We start from the raw sequence: 26,813 nt of genomic DNA, 5'->3' as shown, positions 1-26,813 counted from the left end.
ATTTTCCATGTGATTAACACCGTGACTCTAAACACCAAACTAATTTTCGTCAGAGTTCATTGCCTCGGTTGACATCACTCGAAAATTACTGAGGTTTTCTTCGATCGACGGCTATTTATTGATGATGTTGTTATATAAGGCTGCATCATAGTAATTTCCTCTTTGTTTTATTGGGTTTAGTATACAGCATGGTCGTGAGTAGGGTGCGGAGTAGAGCGGAGGTGTAAGGCCATAAAGGGCGGGCGGGCGTGTTTACCCGGGCCGGTTCAAAGCGGAGGAAGCACGTCCCCCGGCCGGGCCGCTTTTAGCACCTCCTTATTTATAGATGCAACACCACTCGCCGCTGCGAGCCTCATTTGCAGAAACTCGCAAGTAAACAAGTTGCCGCCGCCATAACAACTTGTAAATGGTTCAGTGCATGAATATGCCCGTTTGTGACAGTCGCATAATGCGACACATTACATGGGATGCTCGAAATCCATGCGGTTATGAAAGTCATCATGACAGTGGGCCATTGTTGTACAACAGTGTAGTGGCTGGTCATTAGCGGGCAAGAGGGCCCTTACGTGAGGGACATCTAGCCGCTGCAATTCCTTTGTCCGTGTAATTTTTACAGTCAGATATCTCGTTACGTCACGCACGCTTTCCCTGCTGGATGACGTGTCCCGCACAAAGAAATAATGGTGGAGCCTATTACGCTATGACTAATGTGTATTTTGCTCAACAACTACAACAATCTTTTATTACTCGGCTCGCGGAGATTCTCACGATCTTTCCGATGTTTAAAGTATCATATCGTATCGATCATAACGAACAGGGCCCTTTTTCAAATAAGTTATACTTTATCGGCAAGGCCAGGTTGTTTTATGTAGGAAACCGTATTGAGTTCGTCTCGACAACTTACGGAAGTGAGACCAGCGACGTCGACCTCAAACTCAGGGCTCACCTGCGAACAAAGAAATTCATACATTAGTTCAGTGAAATACATTAAACAGATGGCTTTAGTGTGGCATTTCGGTAAAGTCAACGAACATGATAATATGAATGTGCCCTAAATAAGGGGATTGTGGCAAGTGCTCAGATTGCCCAGCAGTCTTGTGTTGATGATGAAGAGGACATAGTTCAATATATAAATTAGATTATTTGTTTATTTGACAAAATTACTTAAATGGACTGATGACTTATGTATTATGAGCGTTTTCTACCAGTCAACCTAGAGGAGGTAGGTATATCAGGAATTAATTTATTTATGATTTATATAATTGAGTCTAACAGAGAGCAACCACCTCGTGCAATAGAGAAATTGAAAGAGCAACGACATAAAATTATTATTATTAGAAATTTGCTGTATTTTGTAGAATTGAATCACGTCAACAGAAATTCAAGGAAATTAATTTTATTCTTCATGTAGAGGTTATTCAACTTCAATCTCAATAATGTCTGACATGTACGAGGAAAACCATGAAACTATATGTTAATTCTTGACCACAAACAAAACCAATCAGTCGAAGAAATACAAATAAATGATGATTTTGAAACTAAAATACCAAGTCATATAACACTTCATAATTTATTGTTATTTCTTAGGTGGTACAATTTCGAATATTGCATTCGAATCCGACTATGTACTTCGGTCTTTCATAATAACAACGAAAAAAACATCAGGGGATTCTGATTCCTGAACGATAACTGCAAAAGTCATCACTAGCTAAACAATTCACCACAAAATGACGCAATGATCTCGGAAACCAGGTATAGCAGCCAGTCCATCGGATCGGCGGTATCGGAAGCATTGCGAGATATTGAAACCGACAGTGCGCTCAGTAGTGCTGCTCGCAACATGGCGGCCGGGGGTCAACACCGTGAGCGGGAGCCGCGCCGGACCGGTCGCCGTCGAAAGCGACAGTACGCTTTACTTCCTACAAGAAAGTAAAACCGACCGCTATCGCCCCGGAAAACTTATAACCGACGCTGGACTTATTTATGCTTAGATCGAAAACTTGCTGCGTACGCGGGGAGGCTTGCGCAACCCGCACATTGCACAGTCTCACGGAAGCATTTAGCTCTTTAACAAACGAAACAATAAAAAGTTACATAAAATGCTGTAACCGATAGTGTGGTTTCGAAATGGTATTTAGAGTCGGTAATCCGCGGGCACGACGTGGATGTGGGCGCGATCCATACTCGCTGATGCCATCTGGTGTCCTTCGCGCGCGATATGGCCGCGATAATTCCCTCATTTTCCGCCGCCAGTTACCAACTACAATGCGCTGAAGCTACATAATTAATATCGCTGTACAAACCACGGACGCGTACTAATAACGTGCACGTACCTACATGGAGAACATTAAACGAACGCATTTATGGACCTACCTATAAATATTTATTATCATCTCTATCGAAAGTTTCTGTACATTTGTTGCATACCATTTTTGTTAGTCTTTTGGTTTTATATCCACATTATTGTACCATGTAGACCACACGAAATGTTGTCCAGTCTTGCGGTGCCGTGACCTGACCGATGAGTAGTCGCTGGGTCTTTAATCACCGAGATGGTCTTTAATTGAACGAGCCAAATGAACGCGAAAGTCTGCTCGGGTTACATTATACTCCGAATTGATTAATGAACTATCTTTTTAAAACATGCAAACTATTATTCTTCTTACGAAGGTAGGTATATATTGTTTATGTTATTTTTTCAACGAGCCTTCGAAGATAAAGGAACAGAATATGGAAGGTAAACACATGGTATACATATACAAAGTTTTTTATGCACACCCATCACGTTTGTTTACGGTGTAAACTTTGCACAGTCGGCAATGGTAATGCAAGACTGAAGATTTTTTTTATGAGGTTGTTTAAGGATTATTGTAAAGTATTTGCTGAGATGCCTCGAGACTTTCAAACGAGTTTGTATTATTAATGGGCATGTCCGGAAATCTACACTGTCTCGTAGGGTAAGCCCACGTAGTAGATCATCTAAAGAGACTTAGTCTTGGCCCACTCTCGTGGCAGCGCCTAGTCCCTATAGCTCCCTACACCGTCTCCGCGCCGCCGCCGCGCCTCTCCGCCCATCAACGAAGCAATCGGGGCCACTTGTGCTAATGAAACACTTCAATTGAATTGGGTTCTTTAATTCAGACACACTCTGTTTACGCTGACAAGACGCTCACAGAATAACAACCCGCCGACCGCGGAAATATTACAACTAAATAATATTTATTTTATTCAAAATTAGCTCATTTAAGTTTTTCACAAAGAGTCTTCTACGTAGTTAAATTTTTACACATCCGCTCTCAATTAAAAACATGAGGTCATAACTTGATAACGAGGCCAGACATAGTCACAAAAACTTAATACTTACATTTAATTAACCACATGTATTCGCTGTGTATGGCGAGGCCGTATCTCAAGTTATCTTTATTGTTTTCAGAGGTACGTCTCTCCTATCCACTTCTTAAACACGACATAGCTCGAAATATTTTGAAACATTTCTTCGAGTGTTGATGAACGTAATAGTTCTATAGTAAACCGAGTGGATAGTGTTTTACTATCGTTACAACAACATAACGTCTATGAACCGTGTCAATTATACAAACACACGTAGATAATATAAATGACACTCTGAATTGAATAACATGTGGTTATCTGGCGAAACCATTGCTGAACAGATTGGTTGTATGATGTCGCTAGGTAGGTTCTCGGTTGCTCATTTGCCAAGATCAATATATTTAACTATAACAACAACCTTGAATTGTAATTCATAGTTTATAGGTGATGCTTCAAAACTAACTTATATTTTAATATTTAACTATTTGTAACTGCCAATTAAACTGGTTATACGACAGATTACCAACAATATACTTTATTTATTAGTCTGATGAGTAGTGAACCAGTTCGCCTTGTGTATCTTGTAACATCTAATAATTTTAATCAATATTTAAATTTATTTTAGTATATAAGTAATAACGAATAACTACATAAACATTCCGTGCCAGTGACTTAGTAACAGGGAATAAATTATAGATTTAAGCTAAATATAGACATACCAAACTACTTAATTAATAAATTGAATGAAACCAAACTTTTTTAAATGTAATTTTGCTTGAGGCACGATATTCTCTTGTAAATATTACGTACGTACAATCTTGTTTTTAATCGACTATCATTGGGTAATTAATTATACATTAAACTGGCATCTACATTCGATATAGCTGTTTCTTGTTAGCAAAATAGTGTATTGAGCAATAACTAGGATAGGACCAAGCTTGTAGCATACAAACATACGGTTAATGTGAAATCAATGGACGTCGTTATGAATAATGACTAAGATTATTCTACGTCGAGTAGCCTTAACCCTGTGTCAACATTAATGTTAGTTATATACTGAGTCACAAACTAGGACATGACTCTTAACTATAGCTTGTCAAGAGGTAAGCTCTAACATTCATAATAATCTAAAAATGTACCTAATGTACCTTACATAGTCAACATGTAGTAAATATCTAAATAGAGTAGAGCTTAGATATTTTATCTTATCAGTGCTTGTTTACGAGCTTTTTCACTGTCTAGTTTGTAACTGGCATACTGTATTATGTATCATTGAGCTTTTATTTACCCAACTGGATATCTCTTTGTACTAACATCCTATTTGTATCATCTAGGCAAAAACTCGTTTAAGAAATAAAATAATGTAAAATATGATATAGCACCTAGCTTATTTCCGTGCTCAGTTGTATGTTATTAACTGAACAGCGATGACTAATAAATACAATACGAAATAATATATTAAAAACACTTGTAAATTAAATTAATAATTCAATTCAAATATACGTAGTCTACGCTACGATGGCCGATCTACTAGCCTGTGTGCCGTATACAGCGGGATCTCGAAGCAGAGATACCAAAATCTCGACCTTGAAACTCCACATGGACTTAGCACGCCAAACGTGTGGATCCATGCGAAAATGAATCTTGCGTCCGGTTCTTGCCGGCCACTTGAAATTGTTCACTATAGGTTGTGTGATAAAGTTGATTTTGTTGTAAGCAAAGCGTAATTGTTAATTAAATTATTTATATACAACTCGTTTGGTCAGTCCGCGCTCGGCCGCGGTAAGATTCCGCGTTGGGCGCACAGCGCGATGCAAACAATTTTGAATGTAATAAAAGTTGATTCGACGCACAGAGATCGCGTCAGATTGTCGTTGTTGTTATTCTCACGCAGGGTTTACCCTGCCGTGTTGCCCAGCCATTAATTAAGATAAAGCCGACACGGCTCTTATGTACTTGTAGTTAAGACAACGACGTAACCACACCCATTAACTATCCACTCACGTCATAGACAGCAGACATGACTAGAAAATCCGACGCAATTATATCTAATGCAAAAAGTTGGATTCAACTGTTTCAGCATCCCTAGCATGCGGCGCGCGCGCAACTAAGTCAGTGGGACGGCGCGCGGCGGTGGCTCAACTAATGTTCCGTCATCGCGTGATGTCGTGCTCACATTCGATCGCGATTCCCTGCAATTAGTTAAATGCAGTATAGAGACATTCGGCTAGGATGTGCGCCGGCGCACGCGACGTGGCGCAATCACGAGCCGGTCACGCGACACCCGCGCCTATCTGATGCACTTGCACAGCCTTCACACCAAAGCTCAGCTAATTACAAACGAGCAGCTATTTATGTGATGGCATTCAGCTTAGTAAAGTTACCAAGCTTAGTCTAGGATTTATAAATGCGCGAACTTTTTTCAACGAGTAGGTGTTGTACAGTTCTAGCAATGTTTGCGGACGCGGGGATTCCGCAAATGTAAGAGAGAACTTTTACAGTTCCGACTTCCTAACTAGATACGATATTATAATGCAATAAATCTTCTACATATATTATGTTCCTGTAATTAAATTTCATTGCCGTAACTACGTTGATCATGATTTACAACTCCCAACGATTATTCGTAACGATTTGAAAATATTATGATTTATTGCGAGCCCTAAAGGTTTTATTAAAACGGCCATGGAATTTGGTCGAGCCGTGGCGCCACTTACGCAAGCTCAGCCGGACATGGACAACACTTCTCACCAACAGCTTCTATGACTTTCCCGAGTGTCAAAAATGAGATTTAATTGGTATGTGTATTTGTGTAAATGTTAATTGGTTCGGTCAGTTCGGTGCAGGCTGGTCCCGGAAGCGTCTAGCCGAAGGTCGCGGGAGACGGCCTTGCCGCCGGCGGCGGCGGTCCACTTTCTCCGCCGCTCAGCTCCCACGTGCGTACGTTACGTGGCTAACTACGAGCTACACAAACCCACAAACCATACTTTGTTCCACCACGACTGGCCCCGTCCGTCGCTACACCGACGCACTCTATGGAACACCTGACATAATCACACAAATTACGCTCCTCCAACTATACACGGCTTTTGTGGCGACAATTTAGATCATATTAGCGAGATGTTCTGTGGGCAAACAAAGCCTTGGCTGAGACTATTATGGTCGTTCCTTTTGTAGTTATTACATTCGGTTTCGTAATAAAACGCGTTTTCTTGTTTAGCCTACTTGGGTTGAAGCCAGCTAAACAAGGTTTCCTTTCGATTTCATCCAATACTGGAATTTCTCACAATCAATTTATTTTTTAATAACCGACCAAAAGGAAATGCATTTTAACCTTTGCTACAATGACTCGCGTAAAAAACGCGGAATAAATGTTTTTGTTGTTTAATGAACACTGACGTAAGTGCATGTCGGATTTTGCACTGCCATGCGGCCTACGAATACCAAAAGAAGATTGATTACTCAATCAGTCCATTAGACGTGGCATTAGGTAGAATCTATGTGAATGCAGTAAATAATCAGTTTACGACACGACAGCTTAGCGCAGTAGCTCGTAAAGATTAGTTCTGGCGGAGTTGCGCCACGGCGACGGCGGCGCTCGCAGTCTCCTCGTCTCGGCAACGTCTTACTCAATTGCAATTAAAATACGTGATCCTACGACCGACGTTATTACTTTGACACTTTAATAACGTGTCAAGTTAACCTCGTCGTTCCATGGTAGAGGGACAAAAGGCCTACCTACATTGATAAAATAGACGTTAAATTTGAATAAGCCTCAGATACGTCGGGTATCAATCAGTGACGTCGGCTAGCAACAACCACACGATCGGCCAAGCAATAAGCTAATCTTCATCGATGTGGTCATGACCAAGATGAATTTTAAATTGCTGATTTGAATGCATTTCATAGCGATCGCTTACCAATCTGAATACTAATATGTGATCGCACTAAGACGCGACCGCCAAAATATAGGCCCCTTATGTAACTCGGCATAGAATTAACACATAGAATTTGTGGGTCGCACTCAGGTGTGAAGCCAGTTTTGAACTATCGGGTAAACGTTAAGTTGCGATAATGTTTGCGGTATCTATGGAAACGCTATTAGAAACGTTAATCGAAGGTTGTTTACAATACGAAGGGAGGTGTTTAGTGTTGTGTGTGAGTGCGGCGGCGGCGGCGGTGGCGGGTGGATGCGGTCAGTAGCGCGGTTGCGGAATGTTTCACAACTCCACTGAAACATACTATTAGAGCCATTGGCCACGCGACCGCTTCGCCCACTCTAATGCGGATTATTGGCATTACACCCACCATTATTATCCGCAATCTGCATACCGCAACCAATGCAAATACAACGCCTTAATAAGACATGCTTTCGTAAGGTTTTTGATAACAATACTTATATCTATACTATATCTACCAAGTACATTTGATGGTGATGGCAGTGTGCAAGTAGGCCTCAATCTTACCTGTAACAATCAAAAGAATCACATCAATAAAACTGTCAGAGAGGCAATAAGTAGCAGGATGTAATACGCTTATTTATGAACTCATATAACGAGGAAGCATTAAGACGCCGGTGTGAGCAGATAAGTCGGGTAAAGACGGACTAAGAAATGAGGCTCATATTAAATATTATGGTTAATTGTTCGCTCGCGATGTTGCTGCTAGCTGGCGCGGCCTCAACACAAAGAAACCTTCCAACACTTGACACTAATGTGGGTTTCGGGTTGCGCTAGCAACATAAATATATGCACAAGCACTCATGAAGTTAAAATATCCAAATGGATGGTAGCGAATGGCAGCGATGGCGAACGTGTGGCCTTCGCGGGAGGTGGTGTCAGTCAGGCCGTGTGTGTGCTCATGAAGCAGCAACACGCATCTAATAACAGCCTGTAATTACCATTATTATTATTTAATTGGCGGCCCCAGCACCATGATAGCTAGTCGTTGAGGACGTTGTATTCGGAGAAGTGAGATTTGTGGCCGCGTCTTGAGTAGGGCAACGGTTTATTTGTTGGGGCTGGTGCGTCATCGGTCAGTTTAGTCGATCAATTGAGCAATTGTTGGGGAGTGAACAACAATCTGTTTACGGTCGGGGGTGCGGCGGCGGCGGAAGCGGCAACGTGCGGGACACATTGTGCGAACTGCTCTGTCTCCGAGGCTCCTTCGCTAATTGCTTGTTATTATGTCGCCAACGCAACAGATGTGCAACATCCGCTCTCAGACTCCGGCTCGAAAGCTTCTTATTTCCCCGCAAATTAATGTAAATTGAAACGCGGCTTACTCGATGGAATCTTATAGACAATCAAGAAATCGTTTATGCAAAAGTTTAAAATAACAACGTAAGTAGGTACTCGTAGAAGCAACAAAAAGGTCTGAAGAAGGTTGCGCCGGCGCAGTGTGGGTGTTAAATCACACGTTCTGCGAGACGTCTTGTCGTAGGTATGCGCAATTATTTACAGTGAGTTCGTAGAAAAGCAACGCAAACAACCTTCGCCTAAAACCTTTTCCAGTTTCATAAGTACAATTACAGAGTTCACACATGAATTTCTGCAATCAAAGTTGTTTAATTTTAATAAAAACTTCATCTGTTTATGTATGGGGTTTCAGTACAAGGGAGCGGCATCGCGGCAGCTTCACCTGTAAGGGCGGAGATGTAGGTAGCTCAGCGGTGGCTAGTATTGTATTGTAGAACAAAAATAGAGGAGATTACTACTTGGAGGAGTTTCACTTTCGTTCGGTGCATGCGGGTCATGCGACTCATGCTCCGGGCGACCTGCTCCCCCCCGCGCCCGCCCCGCCCCCGCACTAGCACACTACGCTCCAGTGCAGGCAACGACACCGCAATAACACTACTCTACAGAATCTAAATGAGCATCTCCACTACTTTATTGTATGTATCTTTTTATGCGGCTATTTTTACCAGCCTGCACACATATCGGACCTCTTAATCGCTTCGAAACATCTTGCCATTTATCGCAACTATTCGCAGTCATTTAGATGCGAACTGAACTATTCTTTCTTTGTTACGTATTCCGAGGGTTTGAGTTGAGTGTATGGTTACAGACAATTTCAGAGAAACGTACACGGCAGGAATAGCAGGATATGGCAGTTAAGAGATTATATTTAGACGTGGTCGTCTAAGAAATTGTAAATAAAGCGGTGCGAGTGACGAAACGGGGTGTAAGTTGAACAAACTTCCATTATAAGTCGGCAGTCGCCCGCTATCTGGGTTCAGGTCTCGGAGATAGCCCCTGACCTGGGGCGAGCTCGTTCCTCATATCACATTTGCGTCACAGTCAGGAGATACTCCACTGTAGGCATATACGGTAATAAAACTATACTAATTGCACATGTCATAGCTCATAATAATAATGCAAGTGAAACTGTTTTCTATTTAGATAGAACTACAACGATAATGAAGAGTGAACTTAATCGTGTTGCTTTAACACTAAGATTAATTATGCTAAACTTATACGTATACGTACGTATACGTAAAGTATAATGGTGTGGTACCGATCATGAATCTTGTGTCAAAACAACTGTTCAATAAATCATCATAGAAGCAATACACATTTTTACGCCGTCTCTTCAACAGACCTTCACCATAAACAAGTCCTTAGCCGAGATAAAACGGTAGATACGGCATTAATTGCGGCACCGGTGTGGGTTTCGTCGGCCATTACCGAATGTTGGACAAGTGCAGCGCCGCAACCGTTCTCCACGGGCCCTGCGCGTGCGCAACCGAGCGTGCCTCCCATACACCACCCCACTGTCACGGTGATGACTCCTTCATTGCAGCGATGTGAGCTGAGAGCTGCCCTAACAATGAATCGTGCTGTCGAAACCTTACCCCGGACTGTATTCATCGCCCAACTCTAATATGCTCCAGGTTTTAACTGATTGATTAACGAGTTATACGAGCGCGAAGTACATCTATGATCATTTGGAGCACACCTACCTTCCGTAACAATTTAATGACACTTCAAACCTTCAATATTAAACGTTTTATGCGTTTATTATTTTAATTAGTTTCGACATTTAGTTTTTGATGTACGGCTGGTGCTAACAACGACCTATGTGCAGCGGACATGACCTATTCGTACTCACTTACTAACTGTTCCCTTTCATATTTTTTTTCATAAACTTGACACGGTCCTAATTATGAGGTTCTTTTATAATTTATAATGGATGTATCAGTAGGTCGGTTGATGTGTTCACGGCCCTTGCCTCGCGTTTATCAGTTCTGGCCGGTGCAGTGACGCGGTTAAAACAACGCACCAATTAATGAAATGTATTTTTAATGCATTAAAAACTTAAAAAACGCCAATGACCACCTGTTTTTAACCTGCCCTGCACCTTACTGTATAAGTGTAATCGTCCGTGAAGAAATTGGATTTATAATTAAAATTTACTCGTACGATACGTAACTAGTGGGTTGCGTTCGTGGCTCGCAGGTTTACGTGCTACAATTTTGCAGATAAAGATAATAATTTATAGAATAATAATCTACAGAACTCGAATTGCAAGACATATTTGGTCGTTTCGTTACGCAATATTAATATTGAAGGTAGATTATTTGAAAAAAAATATGACAGATTGAGGAAATTATGGAAATACACTAGGACGAAACACGTGTTACTAAAACTGCTCAGCAACAACACAGCCCATCATTTGTAAATTGTAACATAAGGAAATATCTTATCAAATTAAAAGATATGAATGTAACTATAGCACAGATAAGTAAGACCTTATGTTTTAGGCCAGTGGCAGATAGCGACGCGGCTCAACAGTTCGAATCGATATTTCATCAACAGCATTTCGGCACTTAGCTATCGAGAGTTACTCGTGTGTAACAGGCTTTGGCAAGCTCTCAAGTAGTGTCGATGTCGTGAGCAGGAAGTGTCGGCGAGGCCTTGTTCAGTTCAACGACATCGGTGACGACGTCCCACGCATCGCGCCCCTACTACCCACCTCGGTCTGGGTTCACTCAGTTCCGCAATAAGAGAAAATTGACCCTTGTGCTCTGCCCTTTGCTGATTTTGCAACGCATCTCGTGCCTGTTCGTTGCTCGTCTCCGCGCAACACTGTTTGTTTTGCTCTTAGCCCGCACATTAGAGGACCTGTAACCTGTCAGGTGTTTGTTTAATTCAGCTACACTCCTAGATTCTTCAGAATCGTGTGCGTTTATGAGCAATAAATGAGTTAGCCCATAAAGTTTTACGTATGTACACGTAAAATCGTATATTATTCGTCAGAAGCCAATTAGTAAACACAGCATAATACAATTAGTAAACAACATTGCAGTTTAATTGTTTAAGTTATTAAAAGCTTGTTTACGGGGTAATTACTAACACAATCGACATCAGCTAACAGGCAGCATTAATTCCATGGACAATAAATATAGAAATATTATGTTTACAATCGATTCTGTGTCTATAGTTCTGAATCTAGGTTAAGTATTGGCGCGCGCAAAAAAGCTTGAGTCATTGCGAGCGGAAATATTGGTGCGATTCCCAAATTTGGCACACGTTGGATCATCTGAGAGAGGTTATGCAACGTTCGACACTGACCTACCGCGGGCGTACTACTTTCATTATTGACACACAATCTGTAGTGGGCAAGCGGCAACTATCGCCGGCCGCGCTACGTGATCGCGCCACGCGCCCGCCGCCGCCGCCGCTCTGAAGCAATCCTCGCGGTTTATACCTCTATCTAACTACACTTTTGTAATACAAACATACATACATTTGTTATACGAGGTGTTCAGCACATTGACGGACCACAATTTTTGGTGATAGAAGACGTCATAGGAAGTAGTTTCTTCTTTGAGATCTATGCCCAAAAGCCAAAAGTTATTGAATATCGAACACCCTGTATAATGACTTGAACTAAACAATATATGTATTTTCGTCCATGTCGAGTAGACAATTCCATAGTGTGGGTGGCGAGACACTCGATAGCGATAGCCTTGCAAAATGCTACGTGGTTTTATGTGTTGGCTTGAGGGAATAATAACTGGGTGCTTTGACAACAACAATCAGTTTTGTACCAAAAGTATCCGCACATTTATTGCTGAGCTGAAAAACTTATCTGTACAAATTTTGGTGATATCGTAAAATATTTGCCCTTTAGAGCTAGATAGATATAAATACATAAATCCCTTCAGTACCATTTGTGCTAAACAATAACCTAATAAATGAGCCATTTTCCTATTTACCGTGTGAACAGAACAAAAAGGTTTAATTTTACACAAGGAAGTGAATAAATCAGCTAGTCAAACAATAGATAACCGGCATATTTAAAGCATTACAATGCTATTTTTTTAAATTACATTACACCAGTAGTCTAAAATAGCAACAAAAAACATTTACCTATACTCGTATAAGAGTGTACTGTGTTTTTTCTTGACACAATTTTAGACTTCAAATTTAAATGTAGAGATCCATTTACGAAATGAGCACTTTGTATACTTCCGATTGCTAAGCACTCAATTGCGCAGCGAAGTAAAGGTCGAATTTAAAACATTCATGTATCGAATAGAGGACGTTTTTAATTAAATCCCTCTAATATGTAAATTACCTGGTACTAGTTAATGAATGAGCCGCGACCCGATTAACTACTTACATAATTCCATACACAAGTCTCATTTGTTTAGTGCCCTAATACCACTGCTCGCTGACTAATCGCTTGGGAACTTCCATGTCGAATTCCCGAATACACAGCATTTTTCATTTGAAATGCAGTATATTTTGTTACTTCATTTTATAAGAGCCTTTCAATAATTATGTCGCGGTTTGTTTGATCGACGAAAAAGTTGACGATTGCTACAAGTACTATCGGTCATTTTGTAAAATTAGAGTGCAATGATTTATGTGAATATGAAATGGCGGCAATCGTTATCGGGCAGTGTGTGCTGTTGTTATTATGAAAGCTAATCAAAACGAAATTAGTAAAGCCGATAACGCGAACAACAACATTGTGAAATGTGCGGAAACAACAGAACCATTAACTTTCAGCTTTCTAAGAGAATTCGTCAAGAGATATGGACCGTTCACATGACTCCAGTAGTCATTCCAGTCCAGTGGGCCATGCTGCGCTGCTGTATCGAATGTCAGTGGTCCGTTCCAATGACGAACGCTGCTCTGGAATGGCTACTGGAAACATGTTAACTTTGGAAATCGATGATTGGCTGACGAGGACGGTGTTAGCACAAGGGCAGGAAAATCTTAAACATAATACGCGTGACCAGATACGCAAATATTTAAGTATATTGTACAATATTAAGTACTTAGTTATATTTTTTTATAAGAACGAACACATTCGGAGATGGAAAGCGTTCCCGCGTGTTGCGTCGCTGCCCGGTGCATAAGACACGGCGGTAATCTCGATGTAATCGCCGCGGTTTGTGCAACGTGCTTATGCAAACTACAATCGTGTGAATCATGCGCAAGCGGCGGCGGAGGTTGCAAACACTCCTCTATTTGTTACCGTTCTAAAACTGTCCCGGGGATTCAGAGATGCAGAGAGAAACATCTTTGCTTAAAGTTAGGTTAAATCTTTGCGGTAGTTTCCAATCGATATCTAACATAACAGTAAGTGGGCACTGTTTGAAACAATCGGTCGGTAGAATGTTATTTTATACCATCGTATGGCTAGATAAATGCAGAGCGCTCAAGTATGACTGCACATAATATTAGCTTAAATGGTAAATCGATTATAAAATTATTGTTAATCGGGCACCGGTTGTGAAACGGCGCCAAGGTGTTGGCTGACACTGGCGCCGGGCACTTCTCTGTCAATTACGAAACGAGAAAAGAAAGTTTTTATATTATTTCGGTTGGAAGAATGTCGCCCAGACTTGTTGTTGGTAATGCCCATGGATGCTAATGTGACAGGGCGCAAATAGTCTAATGATTGGCAATAGATACTAAACCAGCCCACACAAAACCTGATAGCAGTAAGTTAGTTGAGGTGTGACCGAAACGCTTCCGCTCCGCTCGTCACAGTAGCTCGGCTTTACATCAACTTGCACTTTTTGTGTGCGCAGTAATGGGCACAAGCGCCTCCACTCTCGCTGCTCTCCATCTCTATTGGTTCTAGTGATTGTTTTACTATTAAGTAATAGTCATAGATGGCGTAAGTTACGAGCTTCGATGGATTACGGTTTAGATGCACTGCACTGGTGAAGAGTAGTGGATGAATCGATTACTATAATTTGATAATAACAATAGAACATTAGAGAACTGACGTAGATTGTAATAATAAAGTTGTCGGAAGCTGCGTGCGTGAATTACACGAAAAACTATTGCGAGCAAGGAACACATCAATCACATAACAATTAACTGCAGTGCCAAAAATAAAAAAGCACGTGGTGTTTATTATTCATCTGTAATTTATTAAGTAATTTAAAATTTTGAGGACAGCGCTTAAAACTAGACCAGTCCGCAACGTGCGTGCTGACCCTCTTTTGGAGACTCCGAGCGCATATTTAATGTTGTTTTGGTGTTGCGTAAGCTGAGGTTGTGTTGTTGGTGCAATTATGTAAAGTGGTGGATCGAGTGCGGCCAAGCAGGCAGCGTGGAGGGGCGCCGCCGCCGCCGCTGTTGGTAAAAGTGTTACGGGCGTTCAGCGTGCTCGATACCGCGGCCTCAGTGACGCAACCGCTATGTGTGCCAGCCCGGTGCAGCCAAGAGGACCAAACACAACTTCTGCCCAACTTACCACGCTTTACTCATCTAATCTAGCGTTTGTTAAATACATCGTTACACGGAACAATCTAGAAAATACTATCAGTGCTGTAACGAGAACGTTTCCAGTGTGTCTACGATAACCGCAGACTGAGCCGTACAAAAATAATGTCGTCCCCAACTAAAGCTGACTATTTAACAGACGGCACAATGTGCCCCGTTATCAGACGACGCGATAAGATAGACTACAATACAGTATCCCTTTGTTTATGCATTGCAGTGTGTAAGACCACTGATATGCATTATCGCTAAGTACAACGACCATTACTCACAACTATAACAACTAACACCGGTTGCCGTCTATTTTTAATACTTGCATTTACATGTCTCTTACATTGCTGATACGAGTGATGTCTATGTCTGTATTGATTGTTAAATACATAACAGTAACATTACATCCTCGAGTGATTTTCCCGCTCTTGTCTAAAATATCTCTGAATCAGGCAATGCCCTGTTATCGGATACTTTAAGATAATTTATGCGAATACGTGATAATGATAACGAAGTAATTGATATTTGAACACACGCTATCATAGTACAGGGGTGCTATAAACGATAGCTGAATCAAGTGTGCACATGTAAGCTAACGTGTTCGGCTTATTGTTTGTTTTGCTGAATGGCGTCGTGTGGAGGATGGTACGTGGGCCGCGCGGCCGCGGTCGTCGGGGTCGTGGGCGGTGGCCACTGCTCGCAGTAGTCGCAGTCCTCCGGCAATCAACTCTGGCGTTTGCTCCATCGAACAATTAGCAGCCGGCTGGACTACACCGACACTATTTACTAACAGTAGCCGTCTAATGAACACGTACAGGGAACGTACCGGCTAAACAACTTCGGCTTTACTCGGTCCGATTACACGTTTAGCTGTCTGTAGCAATAGCGGTGGATAATATGCTGGCAACGTTCAGACTAATTTTGCAAATGAGCAACCGGAACATAAAAATCCTTTGTTCGCACCGCCAGCGAACACGTTTATAATGACTTGAACGAAAATAACGAATGTCGTCTGCGGTTACGCTGCTAAGGTCAATTAAATACCGAATATTAGCATACCACTCGATCGCCAGCTCACAGATCAAGTCCAAAACACGAATAAAAGTTGCTAATATTATGCACATACATACAAGATGATTACAAGATTGTAGGATGAAGATCAAGCTGACCTTCGAATTTCCAATTAGAGATTGCATTTTAATGAAAAAAATGAATCAATAGAGTTGCCCTCTTCATTTGGCTTCACTTTTCCGTAGCAAAGCTGCTTCGTCACGGAGTCCACTGGTTAACATTTAATGAAGGAGGTAATAAACAAAACTACTAAGTGATTATAACATTGGACAACAATATTCTATAAAGCCTTTTGATAAAATATGGAAGTTTCCAACGATTTCGTTTCGGTTAGTGAGAGGCCCTTCACCAGTATTACGACATCAAAATATTCTAACTAAGTAATAGCTCAACATCGTTAACTGACAACAAACATGAAGTTAATGTTCATAATCAATTTGAATAAAGAAATGTTCATTGAATATACCTACAGACATAAACTAAATATTACAACCCAAAAACTTAAATGAAAAAGTTTCTGCTGATCATAGAGTAGAATGAAATGATCATCCGCCGAGAGACGTTCTGAAACGGTTGAGCAAGAGCTGTTCAAGGCGAGCAGCATAAGAGGAGTGAATAATATATTAACATGTTTCTGGAAAGCGCAATGCCTTATGTCGCTGACCACAATGGGCGTATGGCGCATGGTCCCGGAGACTTGGTGCGAATGGCACGTCCCGCCCGAGGCCGCGCTCAAGAGCACACGCAGGAACAAAGGGTTGATTCATGCATGTCAGAACTATTGCCGCTGGAGAAAGGAAACGCTAAAAATAGTGCCGAGGCGGTTACGAGCGACCGCCGCGACGCCAGGACACTTTATTACACTGCTCCGTAAACTGCCGCCCAATAAATGCCGCGTCACGATCCTCGCAAGCGATATTCCAAGCCAAGCATACTAATGCACCAATAAAAGATGATCAAGTCGTACCAATCCTTCTATATACAAGGTGAGTATCCTTCAGTGCAATACACTTGTGGACACTCTGCAAATGCGAGAAGAATAAAGTTCAAGGCGACGATGGCTAGGCAAACGCTTCGGGTTTTCCGGTAAGGTAAAGGCAGTTTCCACACAAGTCATTACTAACACGCGGAGCACGTTTGAAGAATCAATAAATGCTTCAAACAATCTTGTAGCACGAGAAGACGGGTATCGGTCCGATGTTTCTAAGATTCTAAGAATATTTACAGGGTCCTCCAGATGAGAGCTACAGAGTTGCAGATCTATGCTTACATAGATAAGTGTTGTGAAAAGTTTACAACACTGCACAGTAAACATGCTCCCTTTCGAAGATCAGATTTCGTCGATGAAGCATGAGAGGTAGTTACTTATTGTGTTACAAACGTATGCGACATCAGCGAAACATGGCTCCCACGATCAAATAGTATTGTTAGCGTTGCTGTTGTAGGTTTCTGCAATTCTCACTTGTAGGAAACCGCTGAGGTGTCAGCGCAAAGTCTACAACTTTTATTCGACAAACCCAACTATTGCCGTGCGAAAAGTATGGAAAGCAGTGTTTGCAGAAATTCTACACTAAAAGCCAACATCATGAAAATCAACGTTATTCGTGTTACAGTTCAACCTGTACTTCCAACTGATAAAATTTTCCATTGAAATAGTATGGCACTTATTGTTATCTCAAATTCAAAAAGTTGTTACAGCTTCCTAGCTTTCGAAGATACATTTGTTCCACAATGAGGTATAAAAACTCAATTGGATTCAAAATTTGATTTTATTGTAAATCAGGGGATACTACGATATAATATATAATAGTAGTCCTATAGTCCACAGTAGGTAGGGTAGTGCGGACACCGAGGAAGTATTTGAATAATATTTTTAAAATGATGCGCTTGCGCAGTCGGGCAACAATCACTTCATCAAACACACGTGGATCGCGCATCAGTAATCACTTCGCGTGACTCCGCGGCCTCACTCCTATACAGATTGCATTTGCTAATTGTTATCATTCAATCTATTCAACTACCACTTCATATCATGATTAAGGGTCGAGCATTAGCATCGAAAATTGACCTTACGTGAGGATAAACAACTCTCGGGGTAAATTGGTCAAGAATATATTGGGAAACCTCGACGTAACTCGCAGTGACGGTAATAGGTAATGCACAGGTAAGTAATATTGCAGAATTAATGTGGCGTGGCAGTAGCGCACGCCTCGCCGCCCCACGTGATTATACGGCTTACTGACCAACTAACCAGGCAACGACATCAACCACCACTGCAGCCAAATATCTTTCCACCAAATTTATTTAGTACAAGTTTTTCAAACATGTGTAAATCTGACTTGCTCAGTCAGACGGAGAAATAGACGTAACTTCACGTAACGAACGCTTTACTATTTTCATCGGAATCGTTTATTTGCTCGTGCAGGTGGCTGGCATTGCATGTGACAGGTTTGCCACATCCCACAACACAAAATCTTCCAACTGAATTCGATACCGAACAAAAACCTTATGTAATCGGTATTATTTCCACCTTGCGATCTCCCTTTTAATCAGCAGACCGTATAGTACAACGAAAGATAGAGGGTTCCCCTTCACATTGTCTGAACCTGCAAGGAATAAAGTGGGACAATAGGGAATCACGGGACAAAGATTTCTTTATCCAGGCCCCGAAGTGGCACAAAAAGTTCTTTTTATTGCGAGGAGCGGTTGTATTAGTAAATAGAGCAGGTAGAAGGCTGAATTGTAGGTGTAAGAATTTTTGCTCTTCCAACGTTAGAGCTCACGGTTTGGTCGTTTTATTTCAAGTGTCAAAGTTTAATATGGAATAGGTTGATTCACTGCAGTGAATGCAATGAAGCTTGTAATACTATGTTCTATTCTACACTTCTATTTCTGTATCTAACCTATTTATTTCAACTGAGGTGCTTGTTTAAAATGCAAATGAACTTTTTCATGTGGAGTTATTATTCTAAAGGTATTTTTAAGGTAATTAAGAAAGAACTGACTCTGACTACTGATGTGCTGAGCCGGCTATCCCCAACGGAATTTAAAATAAGGGCATCCATAAGCAACAAGTGTCTGTGACGCAAAGAAACCACCACAAAAACATAAGCAGGTAGGTAATTTAATGTTGATGTACGATACGCGACCGTGCGCTCATCAAATAGAACCGGTTTTAGCTTAGCATGGATGGATACCAAACAACTTGTTCTACAAACCGATTGTAATCTCAAAGACGACCAACTAAGATTCAATTTCAAGAAACAAGACCCCACGTATGTTACCCTAACCACGTCTTGCTACGCTACACCCCTGCAAGATTTGAAGGGATCAAGTATACTATACGATACCACACGACCCCATCCGTAACCAATCGTTGTCCTTGGAATAAAAATACATACCTACCTAATAACAATAATTAGAACAGGTTTCTATGTAATTTGAAATTGATTTTGGCACTATGTATGATAAATGAAGAATATTAATCTTCTAAAGAGGAGAGTATAGCACTTGCTCGTCCATACAAAAAGAGAAAACGTTTTACTACCTCTAAATATTATCCAATCTCCAGAATTTTTTAGTATGTTATTGACAAAAGGAATAACTAGGTTTATAGCTTTTTCTTTTTCCGAATTTTTTTATAGTTACAAAGTTATAGGCACCCCAAATAACGTAATTTTTGTGGGTTGAATCAAGCCGTTGGTTGAACAAAAACAATTTTTTTTTTAAACGCGAAACCTATAAACCTAGAATATATTATGCTGAAGCGTTTGACACCAAAATCTAAAAGATTGGTTGATATTTACTAAATATATAAATATTATTTAGTTAGTGTAAACACCCTGTATAATGTATAGGAAATACGAAGGTGATTGTTGCCGACTGCCCGTCTAAAACCGCTTGCCAAACCGAATTTAGTGCTCGCCCAACGCAACGACAGGGCCCATAATCATGATATAAATTGAAGCAGGTAATGCAATTAAACGCGATCAGTCGTGAAAATGTGTCGGTCTTTTGCAAGACCACAGCGATACCGAGTTACTTTTCCAAGGAAACTGGCCTCGAACAACAACGGGTTTGGAGTTTAGACCGAGCTGGTCCGGTCGGATTCTCTGCAGGCCCGGAGACCAGCCACTACTACGACTGGTTTCGCTTTATTTTCCGTACCATGCGGGTAAGTAATTACGTGGTACGTTGACTTAGGCGCGGAGAAAAAACAAGACTTACCTTTTAGAGCTCGTATGTTACATGTAGCTGATAGGCACCCGACTGAATGTGCTGGTGCCAGTTAAGTGCATAACCATAACTGCCTGAGCAGGGTGGTGGTAGCTAGCTTATGGTAAGTTGTACACCTCATGTTAACGGAGGCGTTAGGTAGGAAATTACCCAATATCCTATAAAATATGTATATGGTTATTTATGCACTTTGCTTTGGATTGATTTCAAAAGCTACCGCCGCTTTTATGGATATAGTAGGTAATAGTGATGTAACGAATGTGTGTTTTTGGACATTCGCGAATGCGAATGCGAATGCGAATATCTGATATCGACATTCGCGAATGCGAATGCGAATATTCAGTTTGTGTTAAAATTTGGGGCCATTTGCATGGTTTGGTGACTATCTAGTACTGGACGAGGTACATTCCGTTCAAGACGCATTCCGAATCAGTCTAGCCAATAATTGTCGCAGTTTTTTTTAAGTACACTTTAGTTAGCCCCGTAACTGTTACGACACATTGCGACTGTGTGCGGTTTTTGAGGACGACTTACACGAACCATTTAAAATATTTAAATCTATGGCTGTCTTGCTCTGACACTTCAGGGTTATTGGTAAAGTAGACCTGATCCTTTCAAGAGGTGATAGAGGAAGACATTTTCAGTCGATTGAACCCTATAATGCATTGTCCGAAACTTAACCATTTCTAACATATTGAATATGTAAGTTATTTATGTTTTTCAAAAAATTTAAGCTTAAAACTGAAAATTAAAAAAAACTATTTCAATAACTTTTTTGGTTGTTTTGCATAAATAAGTGACACCTAAAATTAATTAATAAAAAAAATCAAATGTGCATTAATTGACTTAAATTAGACACAATACCTCAAAATATTATAGTTAAACATTAAAAAAATATTCAAAACGTAAAAACAAATAAGTTAAATTAAAAAAGAATGTCATATGACAATTTTTTGTGCACTTCAGCTTAAAAACATTGTCAACTTATAAGCTTTCAAATAAGATATTTCAATATCAAAAAGATTTAGGTATCACTAAGATATGGCCAAAACAACCAGAGAAAGCGCAGAAAACTCAATAGAGGTTTCCATACTAAAGTCAACAGGACTGAAAACAATCACACTTTTTACCTTTAAATTGGGCTAATATTGTTAGTTTTCCTATTGAATTTTGTCCGCCTGTGCTGGTTGTTTTGGCCATATGTTGGTGATACCTAAATCGATTTGATATTGAAATATCTTATTTGAAAGCTTATAAGTTGATAATGTTTTAAAGCTGAAGTCCGTAAAAAATTGTCGTATGATATTCTTTTTAAATTAAACTTTTTTTTACGTTGTGAATATTTAAAAAAAAATGTTTAACTCTTTTGAGGTAAGTATTATGTCTAATTTAAGTCAATTAATGCACATTTGATTATTTTACACTTTTTATGCAAAACAACTAAAAAAATATTGAAATATGCCTAGTTTTTTTTATTTTCGGTGTTAAGCATAACAATTTGACAAAAAATTAAAAAAACTTAAATATTAAATATTTTAGAAATGGTTAAGTTTTGGATAATGCAATATAGGGTGTGTACAAATAAAGAATATTCTATTCTATTCTATCCTATTCTATTCTATAGGGTTCAATCGACTGAAAAAGGCCTTCCTCTATCACCTCCTGAAAGGATCAGGTCTACTTGCAAATAACCCTGTATACTGTCAAAATACGCTTTTTTATTATGTTTTGGTCTTATGAAACTATTAACTATAATATGTAAAGTTTCATGTCCCAAAGTAAATAAATAATACCAAATGATAAAGTTAGACTGGAAATGTGATTAACAGGGTAACTTGTAATAAAAAGGTTATAGACGAATGGATTTAGATTTTGTTAACCTATCTACCATTATTTTCAAATAGTTTTTTTAATAAGTACTGATATTCGCAAACATTCGCACAAAATTTTGCGAATGCGAATGCGCGAATATCCAAAAAAATGCGAATATTCGCGAATGCGAATGCGAATGCGAATATTCGTTACATCACTAGTAGGTAATTACGTATATATGTATAGATTGACTTGATACCCAATATACCTACCTAGAACCCTCTTCCCCATAGGAAGGTACCTATAACCTAAACCTACAGTGCTAGGTCTAAGTATAGGTTATGTACAATAAATACTGTTAAGGCTACAATACAATAAATTATGCAGTAAACTCAATTTAGTACCTTTAATATTTTGTTTGCCTATTCAATACTATTATCCTCTATACATGTATGCATGGACACATAAGTAAAATAGGTAATTAGCATAGCAGTGCTTCTTACTACTTACCTACCACTACCAACAACCTAAGCCCTAAGCTATCATTATGTATCAGTACAGTACCAAATCGTTTATGTATCTCCACTTTTAAGAAAAAAAAGTTACAATTCCTTTCTGTGCAACAGGTAGGTTAGGTAACCTACGAGCCTAGGGTAAGTTAGTATGTGGTGATTTGAATTTTGGGCAATGTATGGCGATTATGATTATTTATGATTACAGTACAGACAGACCAATGGCAACGACCTGACAAGATTTTAAGTACCTATCTAAAAGATAATAATTTTGAAGGGTCTGTTTAAATAGGTTGGTAGGTACTTAATTACAAAGGGATTCGGGAAGACATCGATGAGTCTTCCTTCCGAATCCTAGGAATTACATAAAATGGTATTTAAGTAGGTATTTAGTAAACTAGTGGTAGGAAAGTAAGGTTTGTACGTGGTCAATACAGGATGGTGGTACCTTTTATAGGTACATAGGTACTATTAGGTACCTGCTAAGTAACATAAAATAATGTGCTTAAACTTTTGATGATTTTATGAAATTCTTAAGTAGGTTAATACCTAATAGGTACCAACCACCTCCAAAATTAAAGTGGGAAGTAGGTAAATAAGGTTCTTATCTTATGTATCCGGTATACCTAGGTAGGTAGGTACATAAACAGACAACAACACAAGACCTCATGCTTGAGGTATCTAATGGTAGACATATCGGATTTACTGGAGTTTGTAGAATGATAGAGGAAAGCATTATTTAAGCATATTTTACAGAAAGGAAATAAAAAACTCAACTTACCTTCAAGAACAGATCACCAAAGTCGTACAGCGCAGACTGATGCATTATGGCAGTAGACATCATGTAAAAAACCAACTCGACACTTATTCCAGGGTTATGGTTATGGATTTCTTGATGAAAATCTTGAAGTAAACCACTGAAGCACGAATTTAAAGGGTCGACGAACTCACTGCAATTTTTAGGTTATGTTTTTAATGTCCACGAAATAAATAACTAGAATTTATGATAGCTAAGCGAATGGATTTATAGAACAATAATTTTATAATAAAATAGATGCTTAATTGTTTTTTTTACCCTTCTTCAAGTACAAAAATATTACGTCCAACAAGTTGGCCGTGGTGGTTTTTTTTTTAAATATAAACAGAGCAACGACTCACTGTCAAAACGATACCTTTTTAAATAATTTTTGAACACAATTTCGCACTTCTGCGAAAATGTACAAAACAGTCCTTTGTTTCGAAATGTTTCACTTTTTCGCGTCTATACGGAAATTCACAGTTTTTGGTCAAATTCTGCGCAAACTAAATGAAAGTAACTTTTTGAATAAATACTTTTTCTTGTCTTCTCGACTTGATACTCCAAAACTTTGATAGTCTGGCGGTATAAATCGCAAAATAATAAAAAATATATCGCAGCGTCAACGCTCGCGCAAAACGCACCACACGCTCATTCCGTATCACGCTTGCTCGCGCACTGAGTCGAACGAACCGGCAACTTGAACGAACCGGCAGCGCAGCGGTTGGATGAATTTTGTTTTCAAATCAAACAGCGCGATCACGTTTTGGTTTGGAACGAGCGAGATTCGTTTACGACTCGGGTACTTTCGGATACCCTCGGCCCTTTTTTTGATGTTATTTTGTAGTTGTGAGAGCGAGACAACTAAATGCGATGGCTGCAAGTTTTTTAAACTTTTATGAAAATAATCTTCCCAAGTCCGAATACAAGGACTTTGTAGTACATACGTAATATGTTCAATGTATCTAGTATGTACAGTACACTATGTACCTATTTAGGTATAAAATAGTAGGTCCAATAAGTAAGTAATATTTAGTTCCAAATACCTACTTTTTAGGTTTCTTTAAATATGGGTCCAGCCGAATTTGGCCTCTGTTTTAGGACATTTAGAATATTAATTTAGACCCGTTAGGTCACGATAAATAAACGGGGATTGCGAGTTTTTACTACTTTTTACACCGCTCGAACTGTGAAAAGTAAACGCAAATTATTTGCATGATTCAGGCGATTTCGGCCTCCTTGCGGTGCGGTACACGACACGCGCTGCAAATGCTGTATGTATACTACTGCATACTGTCTTTTCAACGCCATACAAATTCGTGATTGCTTTTCACTGCTTGAACGATGGGAAAAATTCCAACAATATCGTTTTTTTAGCACGTTTGATCTGGGGGACTGGACGGACAATATTAAAAAAACCATTTCGAGATTTAGCTATAAAAGCACAATTTTTAAAAATATATTTTTTAAAGAGAATACCTAACTACAGGGCGCTCATCACGTGTTTTAACCCCCGACAGAAAGGGATATTATATGTTTGATTTTCGTTTGGGTTTTTTTCATTTTCGGATCAAAAATAATGTTACCCTGAGTGTTCTTGACCATAAGATAAGTTATGCTACTTTTATTTCGAATGTCGGGGGTTTTTTGTTTTGACGTTGATTTATAAACATTTATAAGTATAGGTAAGTAGTTATAGGTCTAGCAGGATTATCAGGTAATAAGGACTAGCAGGTAGCATCTGAATTTGAACAGTCAATAGGTCCATGCTTTAGATAAGTAGTACGCTGTCAGTACCAGTAATCGTGTAAACGCTGCTTTTACACTAAAATATTAATCTACTTATAAGTTATTTTATTAGGTAAGTATATAAAATAAGTTGAAAACAGCGAGCATTACGGTATGAAGCTGAAAAGTCAGTAGGTACCTAGTAGGCAGACAAGTGAGCCACTACTGTCCCTGGTCTATGTAGCCAGGATACTCTTGAAGAAGAAAAACTATACCTAGAACTATCCTTTTTCGGTCAGCGGCTATATGTATGAGTACCGACTCGCCAAAAACTGAGCCACAGCGCGTTCGGTTATAATAATCTCAGAACATTCGAGCAGTTTGGTCTGTAGGCATCCTGGGGGCTGGCCTGTGCCTTGTCCTTCGACCGCAAGTTTTTACTGCGCCCGCGCCGCCGGGACGGGTTCCGTCGCACAAACCCGTTTCGATTTAGTGTTATCTCCACAGATCAAGGTTTCTGGACTGAAGAATTACCTACATCGTGATCGTGCCCATGTAAATTAAGGTTAGTTAGGGAGTGAGTAGCACAATTATCTGTTTCTATAGCATTATATACTTAAAATATAGTAGGCATTTGATATTTTATGTGACCTTATAATAAGTCTTAATAACATTTGCTCAGTATGACGGGTAAGTTCATCTTCGAACGGGAATGTCACAGATAAAGTTCCACCGTGTCAATTTCTTTTCGAAATTAATTCAATCGGTTGAGTACTATTTTTACCAGTTTTCTGCATTTTTCCCGATGCACAATAAGCTTGACCCTTGGCCTTATTCTGAGAATAGTTAGTGTCCAAATGGTAGGATCATGTGTGAGCACGATTAAAATGTTACGGAAGAAACACATAGCAACAATCAAAATTATGCTTACCCTGAATTGAGAGTATTGAGACGGATTGTACCAAAACATCTGCATGCAGTCGCATCATCATCATCATCAACCGCTCGCAGACGCTATATCCTATATTTTCTGTATTGTATCTAAAGGTCTCGGTTTAGATTGGGGAATGTTTTTTTAACTGCGTGAGGATATACATATTACTTACCTCTTACGTATAGAGCTATTGTATACTGTGTTTTTTTCCCCGTAGAGGTTTTTTTTTTAATTTGGCTCTAAAGGCTGGCTTTAGCTTGGAGCGCGGTCTGACCTTCGAAAACCCGATTAGATATTTCGGAGCCAAGGCCTCGCCTATCGCCGCCGTATCGTATCGTTTCGCCCGACATTTGTATTTACTGCACAAAGCAAATATTTTTTAGACTAAAATATTTTTTTAGCACTTCAGCAGTCTCATGGGAAAAAAATGGAAATGCGATCCGTAACAGAAAGTAAAACGTGCCCTTTTAATACGGGTCAGTGTCAAATAACTATCACGTAGTGCTTATGCTTAGCTGCTGAGGCGCCTCGAAATACAATCCTCAGCTTGAAAACAATATGTATACAACTTGAACAAACAACTAAAGCTTTGAAGCGATGAAGAACTAAAACATTCAGGCGTCTTGCTTCAGTAATAAAGGCCAGTTTCCTAT

General features: G+C 39.7%; 1 protein-coding gene across 3 annotated transcripts in view; it reads right to left on the bottom strand.

Annotated features, from left to right (window-relative positions):
• Positions 1–24,241, bottom strand: part of LOC119692657 (protein TIS11) — a 32,652-nt gene extending 8,411 nt beyond the window's left edge. The window contains exons 1-3 of one of the 3 annotated variants that reach the window (XM_038113838.2): positions 23,875–24,241; positions 23,484–23,652; positions 905–946 (exon numbers count right to left, since the gene is read on the bottom strand). In XM_038113838.2, the coding sequence (XP_037969766.2) occupies positions 905–946; positions 23,484–23,546 (105 nt within the window). In that variant the 5' untranslated portion in view covers positions 23,547–23,652; positions 23,875–24,241. Of the gene's footprint in view, positions 1–904; positions 947–23,483 lie in introns of all 3 variants that reach the window. The other 2 variants (XM_048627132.1, XM_038113839.2) reach the window with 2 other exon arrangements.
• Positions 24,242–26,813: the final 2,572 nt, after the last annotated feature.

The sequence above is a fragment of the Plutella xylostella genome, chromosome 18 (assembly GCF_932276165.1).
Source record: "Plutella xylostella chromosome 18, ilPluXylo3.1, whole genome shotgun sequence".
NCBI classification, from domain to species: Eukaryota; Metazoa; Arthropoda; class Insecta; order Lepidoptera; family Plutellidae; genus Plutella; species Plutella xylostella.
The sequence above is the reverse complement of the archived record's forward strand: the minus strand, read 5'-3'. Positions and strand labels throughout refer to the sequence as shown.